Consider the following 9,501-nt stretch of genomic DNA (forward strand, 5'->3'; position numbering starts at 1 on the left):
ATAATATACTGTTATTGAAGACCTAAAATATGATATTATTACATATATTATTATATTATTATTATTAAACGAAATTTACATGATATATTTCAATGAATATATTATTATTAGTAACTCAAAATTAAACCTACTTAAAATTTTTTTAAATTTTGATTTCTAAGTTTTCTTGACTATTATAATGCATCAATTTAAATTTGTAATCTTAAAATGTGTTTAAGCTTTTCAGTAATTAAATAACAAGCTGCTTAATGTACACTAAAATTTTCCACAACAAAAAAAAGAACTGAAAGCTGATTTGTACTTAATCAACTGATCAATTAATTCTCCTTCCTGCAGCTATAACATTATTGACATCAAATGATTAACAGATCTGGAATTTATGGTATATGATTTAAAATTGTATTTGGGGGGTGCGTTGTGCTGAACATTTCATAAATATAAACAATAAACAATGATTGTTATTTAGCGTTCTAAGTCGGCTGCCGTTTCCCCTTTTATGAGCAGCTGCAAATGAATAGAAAAGTGGCAACATGCCAACCAAACCAAAAAACAAGCTTTAACATTGCGAATGATTCCAGCGTCCCTTCAACGTTGACCTCCTCATAAGTTTCGCCAGCTCTTTGGCTCTCTAAACGTTGAGGCCCTTTCCACCGCAGGCTCTTAATACATAAGCAAATGCAAAGGCAAAGCAAAGCAACAAATACACAGTTGTATGCCAACTGTGTCAGTTGTGTCTCACAGTAAGTGTGTGTGTGTGTGTGTGTGTACGTGTGTATCGCCTACGCTGCCATGCCAACCAGCAGCGAGGTCGCATCGCTGCTGCGACGCAACAACGTTTTTGGTTGGCTGTTCCATTAAAACGAAGCTCTCACACACATACAGTTAAAGCTACACAAAAAAATAAATAAATAAACAGCAGCAGCAGCAGCAGCAGCAAAAAGAAATTGTGAAACAAAAGCAACAAAGAAAATGAAAGAAACCTCAAACAACCACCAGCTGGCTGAGGCAATAATATGAGCTACACCAACAACAGCAACACCACCACCACCACCACCACCGCTAGCAGCCAGAGCAACAGCAGCAGCAAAACAACCACAGCCAACCAAACCCTCAACGTTGCTTATACGCCGCGTCTGCCGCAGTCGTCGTCGCTGACGCTCGCCTCGAGTGCACAAATTTGTATACAGTACCAAATTAGATTTTGAAACTTTTTTCTTAATTGCTGCTGCCGTTCTCTGCTGCCAGCGTCGACGTCACAGTCGGCGTCAACGCCAACGCAGGCAGCGCCACAAAAAAAGGTGGTGGCAACAAAACACACACACACACACACACTCTTTGAATGTCCCATTTACGCTGCTCTTGCATGTATTTGCAACCCTCGTTGTGCGTGTGTGTGTGTGTGAGTGCGGCTTTTGTATTGGTAAATTGTTGCCGCTTGCCGCCATTTGCCCTGATGCTGTTGCTGCTGCTGCTGTCAGCGCTCTGTTGTGGCTGCTGCTTGCTTTAGATTTAAGCAAAAGTTGATTCAGTTGCAATCGAGTGCTCCGTGTGACATGTTCGTCAGTCAAAGCGTAGCGCGTTGTTTCTCGTCGTGAATGTGAAACGAGAGTTCTTTAACACTATTGAATATTACCATTTATTACAAAGCATGCGATGCGCATAAAACACAAATTGCAGCAAAACAAACGCAATTGTTTATGACAAAATATTAAAAAAAAAACAAAAGCAAATTTAAAACTACTCTTAAAGAGAGCAAAGTGCCAGTGAGTGTGCGTGTGTGAGTGTGTTTGTTCGAGTCGTGTGATGAGTTTGCCGTCGGGTGTGGACATGCAGAATCTTATGTCCCAGCATCCAGTGCTGGGCGCTTTGCCGCCCGCATTCTTTCTACGCGCCGCCTCCGAGCGCTATCAACGCACTCCCAAATGCGCACGGTGTCGCAATCATGGCGTGGTAAGTTCACTTGGATACACTTGCAACTTGCCACTTTCAGCATTAATTGATCATCCATTCCCGATTGCAGGTCAGCGCCTTAAAGGGTCACAAACGCTATTGCCGCTGGCGAGATTGTGTTTGCGCCAAGTGCACGCTGATTGCGGAGCGTCAACGTGTGATGGCTGCACAGGTGGGTTGACAGCGAGTTGTCCATGTGAAGCGCATAGTCATCTAATCTGCTAGTTTTCCGCTTCCATTGGCTTTCAGGTTGCGTTGCGACGTCAACAGGCGCAGGAGGAGAACGAGGCACGTGAGCTGGGATTGCTTTACACCTCGGTGCCCGGGTCGGGTCAACAGAATGGCAGCGATAGCGTCACGCCCACCTCACACAGTCCACAGCCACAACATGGTGCCGGCGGCGGGGGCGGCGGAGGTGCTGCGGCTGCCACACAGAATGGCGTCTTTCACGGTGGCATTCCGTCGCCACCCAGCGATGGTTATGAGGCAAGTTCGACGCCCAGTCATCATCAGCAACATCAGCAACAGCAGCAACATCAACAGCAGCAACATCAACAGCATCATCGTCAGTCGTCGACGTCGTCACAGCATTACAATGGCAATGAATCCGACACGGATGGACGCACACGATCCGAGCATCTGAGCGTGGGTTTCTCGCCGACGCGCACCGAGCTGGACGAGAGTCCTGGTAAGTCCTATGAAATTATGTATTGTATTTTAATGCGCTGTTTGATTCACAAGCCGCTGCTGCAGCTGATGTGTGACATTTGCACCTGCCCCTTTCCCCCAATTGTGCCCACAAAACCTAAGAAAAATACCAGCATAATTTTTTCATTTTATTTTCATTTTCAATTGTCAAAAGCGCAACGGCGCATAAAGTGCCACACTCCGCGTAAGCATGTGTGTGTGTGTGTGCTTGACTCCTTAAGTGTGTGTGTGGGAGTGTGTGTGTTTGCCGTCTAGGTGTTGTTAACACAAAGCTTTTCCAACGAAGGCGCTGCTTCGCACTTGGCTAAATGCTTTGCTAAGGGTCTGTGATTTAAATTCGAGTAAAAGGGCAAAAGTTGCAACAATTAAAGAGCCTCAACTTAATAAAAACAGCAGTTAACAAGCAAGGTTGTTGGTGTGGTTTAAAAATGGTTTATTCCCTAATAATATGTGCAGGTTTTCCTTTGAATTTAACTTCAAATTTTAAAGGTCTTGCATACGGTTTTGTAGAATGAGGATGATGCAGAGGATATAGCAATTTTGAACATGAAATTTAAATTAAAAAAAATACGCATTATAGGCTGAATTTTGCTCAAAATATAAAGTTAACTTATTGTACATAAAGTTAATAAGCTAAATTTTTGTAAATGATCTTTTAAAAGTAAAGCTTAAACAAATATTATATCAACTCATGTTTGCTAAATTAAAACAAGCGACATTTTTTCGAATTTTATTTTGTTATTCAAACATCTTTCTAACTAAAAGCATCAGCATCAAATTTAGATACTGGACTTTATAACGCAAACGACACAACTAACAATTAAATCTGATATTCTCTCTGTAGTTTAAATATTAACTAACTAATATTGAGGCTACAATGTATTCAAATCCTTAAAAATATTTGCAAATAATGTAAATTTTTTTTTAATTATCAAACCCGCAATTTTATAAATTAACATTCAGCAAACTATCACTCAATGGTATTAACAAAAGGTTTCTTAATAAATTTCCTCCACAATTCCCAATTCAAAATATTGTGATCTTTGATTTCCATGAACTACTCACCCCATAAAACGTAGCATAATTTATGCGGGCTTGACTCGACTTTGAATATTCAGGCAAAGCAAACTCAAACTGGAATCGAAAAGCAAACTCACAAGTCGACAGCCTTTCAGAGCTGTTGTAATAACATTATTATATGACCTTAAAGACACATATTAGCAACCTTCAGATGTCGTGTCATATAATCATCCCCATTTATTGAGCTCGAACAGTTTCCAAAGCCTATCAATAGATACTTAGGCAGTCAATGGGCCAATTTTGGATGTAGATTACATCGTCAGGTTTTGCTTTTTGTTTTGCTTTTTTCTGTAAGACAATTCCAAGCTGAGGGCGTAACACGAGAATCTCAGTCTTGTGTGTGTTTTATGGACTCCTTTTATTTTTGTTGTTGATTTGTGTTTCGAGAAAGGAAAACACGCAAGGATTCTCACGCGAATCAATCGCAACCTGTCCATTTTAAGTAGTGCACTGTTTATTTGCACTGAAATCCAAGACGATTTTACGCTTGAGTTTTCATCAAAAATAAAAATCGAGGTTGTAGCTGGAGCCAGGTGTCCGTTTTGTCCCGGAATGTAGCCGAATACCGAGGGTTAAAACAAAACAAGGCACACACACAGATCTCGACAGGGCGCAACTTAATTAAATTTTCACTGCGGCTTCTCGTCAACTGCAAAATCAAATAGACAACAACGAACAAAAAAAATATCGTATAACTTGTTTCATTTCGGAGCACAGGTTGCTGGAGTCTCTATAAGGTTCTTTTTTTCGGGGTGTTCTCGAGGTTGGCATGTCAACGAACCCTCTCCACCAAAAAAACAGCCAAAGTACCAATCTTTGCGATTCCCTTGATTACATTTTGTGTGTGTGTTTTATTTGATTTACAATTCGATACTTTTATTTGTTTTGCGCTGTGAAGTGAAAAACCGCACAGTTTTCCCACAACTACCTGAGACTCATCTCCCAATTTTGTTCTCTCCTTATTCACTTTGCAGTTTCGAAGCGTGGCGCCGCCTTGTCAAATGAAACCGATCAAGATACAGGCTCCGAGTCCGGTTCACCGAGCAGTCCACGGCCCAAGGTAGCCGGACTGTTCAATCTGACTTCCAGTCTGTCGCCTGCACGCACCGGTCCGCCCAGCTCACCCGAGTCCGATTTGGACGTGGACTCGGCGCCCGACGAGGCAACTCCAGAGAATCTCAGCCTGAAGAAGGAGGACAGCAACTCGCCGCCAAACACACCCGCCGAGAATCTGCATTTGTTGCGCTCCTTTGGCAACGGACACGCTCAGGGCTTTATGCCCTATCATCACACGCAGTTCCTGGCGGCCGCTGGTCTCCCGGCTCATCATCCGGCAGCGCAGTCGCAGTTGCAGCAACAGCATTTGGCCCAACAGCATCCGCAGCATCAACAGCAGCAACATCAGCAGCAGCAACAGCAACGTTCTCCCATCGATGTGCTGATGCGTGTGTTTCCCAATCGTCGGCGCAGCGATGTGGAGCAGCTGATGCAACGTTTTCGCGGCGATGTCCTTCAGGCCATGGAATGCATGCTCGCTGGCGAGGATCTGACGCAAACGCCGCCTCCTCCGCAGGTCCCTCCATCGCCACCGTTTCCTATGAAGTCCGCCTTCTCGCCGCTGGTGCCGCCCGCTGTCTTTGGTTCGCCCACGCATCCGCATCGCTATCATCCGTTCATGCAGGCGCATGCCAAACGCTTCCTTTCCGCTCCCTACGCGGGCACGGGCTATTTGCCCGGCGTGCTGAGCACGGCGGATATCGAGCAATCGGAATCGAATGGCGCCGGCGGCATTGCCATGGATCGCAGCAGCAACGCGGGTGACTCTCAGGATTGAGGCTCTGCTGTCGACGTTGTCTTCCGGCCCTTTGAGCCGTAGCTCCTTTGCCATATGGATTAGGTTTATTGTGAACACACATTCGTTTTTAGGGAAATCGAAATCGAAACCGAATCGTAGCCTAGCAATTGGTTTTCTTTAGTTCGTAAGCATTGTAACACTTGGCTATACTTGTATCCATAGATTCTACTTCCTTCCTCCCTCTATGTAAGTGTATTCCCCCGCGTCCCCCCCAGTCTAAAGTGTAAACTCAGAAGTATTGTACCATACGTTAAGAGCAACTCTAAGATACGATTAGATCAAATTAACATTATTATTGAGATTATTGTGTAAAGTACCACATACTAAATATACTATACATACTATATATATATATATAACTATTGAGATACCTATGTATATGTACCATATACCGCACACACACAAATACATATATATGTATACATATATCGTACTATGTATTTAGATAATACATTTCAAACACTGTGTTAAAGTATTTAATAAATTCAACAAACAAATTCAATAAATCGAATTACAAGACAACTTTATTGTTTTCGGCTCTGGGGATAATTATGATCGTTCTTTGGGAGTATCAATTTCAGGAAGTGAAAATCTCATAAAGTTGAAGAAAATTAATGATAATAGTTGGATAATTGAGTTGCGGTTTTGTGGAGTATCAATTTCAGGATGTGAGAATGAAATAAAATCGTAGAATTTGTGTGCAAAGCTGATGATGATTGACAGTTTTTATTAATGCACAATTTATTCATTATATTTTTGGACACAAAATCTTCTAATGGATTTTATATCATCCTTATTGAAATTAAAATCAGCGCAAACAACGATAAACCCGACTAAGTATAAAGTTTTCTCAATTTGACCTTGAAAGAAACTGTCAGAAATTGGGGAATTTAAAATCAGCATAGATTTGATCTAAGGCAGAATCTATAAATCGATTCCTTCAGGGAAAAATTGGCATATGGTTTGGATAACCTATTTTTATAAGATTGTTTAACTTTCATCTATAAATATGGCATTACTAGGATCGTAGAATATAAGTATTTACTTAAAACAAAGTTAAATTTATGAATAGAAATAAAATTTTGTGGTAAGAGTGCAAAGGACTAGCAAAGATAAACTGACATTTTTACTTAAATTTACTGACAAGAAAGTTAAATTTATGAATAGAAATAACTTTCACCCTTCAAGTAATTTAAGCATCAGGTTATTAATTAAAATCAGTCAGAAATACGTCAAGGATTAAATAAGATAAGGCAAAATGAAGGACGAAGACTTCTAGGAAAGTATTATCGAATATCCCTTCACAAATGAAGTACGTAAATTAATGACTTTCCATTAATAACTTAATAAACTCATATGGTATTAACTGACCAAAGGTCAAATTTAATTGCGCTATTAATTGTTTCATTAATCATATCATAATTCCACCAAAAAAAAAATGTGGGAAATAAATGGAAGGAAAATTGCCAACAATTTAATGTGTGAATATTTCCAATTTGCCAATTGACAATTGACAATTATGGGGCTGACAATGGAGTGCTATATGATGAGGAAGCGTTAATCCATATCAATATTATCTATTCGCCACTATAAAACTATGTGTTATTATCAAAATTGACGGCACACGACCACAAAATCCCATCGAGCTCTCCTCCCTCTTCATTTAGTTTTAGAGTTTTGCACACTATAATGATGAAAACTGTAAATTCTGTGTGTGTGTTTGTGTGTGGAAAAGTGTGAAAACCTTTTTCACACAAATGGTTTCGCTTGTTTGCTTTTCGGACACACGAACATAAACAAATTATAATAAAACTAATGCTGGGGTAGGATTAGAGCAGAGAATCGGGTGTGAGGGAGCGGGGGGATAAAATGACCAGCATGATGAGCATGATGTGGTTGAGATACTTTAGAGAATGGGCAAAAAGGACTCAGGCAAAAGGAGGCAGGCTGGTTGGATAGATGACAATAATATCGGTTACACGCATGCCGGAGTGCAAATTACAAAACTATTTTCCGACATGGACGACGCTCTGCAAATGGAAATGGATAACAAAATTAAATTATTGGATATCAATTTGTCCATAGTTGTAGTTGCTGTTGATGTTGTTGTTGTTGTGTGGCATTGTGTGCGATGCCAAACTCGAAAAGTCAACGACAAACGACAATAACAACAAGCTGAATTGTAGTGTGTGTTGTGTTGTGTGTATATTTATGCATCATGTGTGTGTTTGTGTGTAGTTTTGCTGGCAACACGAGGCAATACAATGCCGCTCAATGTACCATTGTCAGTGGCTCTAACAATGACGGGGTGGTCCACAGTTCGACCATCCACCAATCGCTTCAGTGGACAATAGAAGGCACAAACTACCAGTCGACTGCCTTCTGACCGTAGTCGAGTTCTAGTCCAGCTCCTGCTTCTGCTTCTGGTTCTGGTTGTGGGCTTGTTATTGTCAATGGACGAGCTGTCGATAATATCTTAGAGTATCGGTCGCATGTAGGCCAAACAATGGACACAGAGTGAGTGAGAGAGTGAGAGCACAGGCAACATGCATGCTGCCGTTGGAGTGGCCAACAAAATGCATACAATGTCAGGCTAGGGAAACTGCCTTGGATAATAGACAATGAATTAATAGCAGGCGATTACGCCAAAACTGAAGCCAAGCAAACAAAAACAAACAAACAAAAACCATAGTACAACAAACAAACGTGAATAATGCCAAACAAATAGATATTTAGATGCGATAGATACTCCTCTACTCTGCTCTACTCTACGCAGTTAGAGATTGCTTGATCTGAACCCATTAGAATGTGTTGCCCTCTGGGTGGAGTTTTTCAACTCCTGCTGCTGCAGATGCCATGCATCATGACTGCATGATAGCTCTTTGCGGCTTCCCATAAGTGCCATCAATTAAAAAAAAAGGAAGAAGAGAAATGGCACATGAAACATCTTGAAGAACCAGCCCTTTAGCTAACTGAAACCTTGCCAAAGGGTTACTTAACGGCTTAAATAACTTCGACTCGCCTCGGCCATATGTTTTGCCTTAGTCCAATAAAATGAGGGTGGTCTATCTCCCAGCTACCGTCTCAGTCTCTGTCATGGCATTAGTTTCATTTATTTGTTATTATTTGCTTTGCCAGATTTCAAATGCGTTTTCCCTTCCATGTTATTACAAGGCAAACATTAAAGACACAGCGACTCATTGGCCCATTGGGTAACCCAATCTGTGGCTTGTCAAGCACCGGGTCATAAGGCTACATAGCAACTAATTTGGCAGGTTCCCTCTGCGTCGACTCTCCCCTCCCCGCTACTTCATCGCTTTGAAATATTATTTTGTTTTTTTAACAGACACAGAGAAAAAACACGAGAGATAGTAGACAGAGAGAGACAGAGACAAAGAGAAGAAATATCCATGAAAAGACAACAAATGCCATTTCAAGTAGCCAACGTGTAAAGTAGGTGGCCCAGACCTTTTGCCGCACCAAGAGACACCGCCACAGTCGCGCACAGTGGCACATCAGTGGCTGCCACAGTGGGGCAGGAAATCTATAAATTTGAAATAAGTCAGTAAAACAAGACAATGTATTAAATCGGCGATTTATTGCGCTTTAAAGAGTTTCAACGTGCAATAAGGAATTGTATTGGTTATTTCATTCAAAATAATAATTATGATAATTTTCTACTTTTTTTTTATTTATTTGCATCATAATGCTGCAATTTATTATTTGACATTAATGATGGTAGTAGTAATAGTTTTAGAGTTATTTAAATTGTTATTAAACTTAATTAATACTAGCATTTTAAAAATAACAAACTAATCCTACATAATGCCTTGTTATATGCAGTAGTATTAATTTTTGTTCTATTGGTTATTATGTTGTTCAAAATTAACATTAATTTCATTATTATT

At 40.6% G+C, this 9,501-nt stretch overlaps 1 protein-coding gene across 2 annotated transcripts; it reads left to right on the top strand.

The window, feature by feature from the left end:
* The first annotated feature begins 1,522 nt into the window (after positions 1–1,522).
* LOC132785057 (doublesex- and mab-3-related transcription factor A2) lies at positions 1,523–6,099 on the top strand. Of its 2 annotated transcripts, none has more exons than XM_060791029.1 (4): positions 1,523–1,950; positions 2,021–2,122; positions 2,176–2,638; positions 4,713–6,099. In XM_060791029.1, the coding sequence occupies exons 1-4, from the start codon at positions 1,804–1,806 to the stop codon at positions 5,570–5,572; spliced, it is 1,572 nt and encodes a 523-aa protein (XP_060647012.1). In that variant the 5' UTR covers positions 1,523–1,803; the 3' UTR covers positions 5,573–6,099. The 2 variants fall into 2 exon arrangements, with proteins under 2 accessions (XP_060647012.1, XP_060647013.1); XM_060791030.1 differs by having other exon boundaries at positions 2,200–2,638.
* The last annotated feature ends 3,402 nt before the right edge of the window (positions 6,100–9,501 follow it).

This window comes from Drosophila nasuta, chromosome 2R, assembly GCF_023558535.2.
Source record: "Drosophila nasuta strain 15112-1781.00 chromosome 2R, ASM2355853v1, whole genome shotgun sequence".
In the NCBI taxonomy this organism is placed as follows: domain Eukaryota; kingdom Metazoa; phylum Arthropoda; class Insecta; order Diptera; family Drosophilidae; genus Drosophila; species Drosophila nasuta.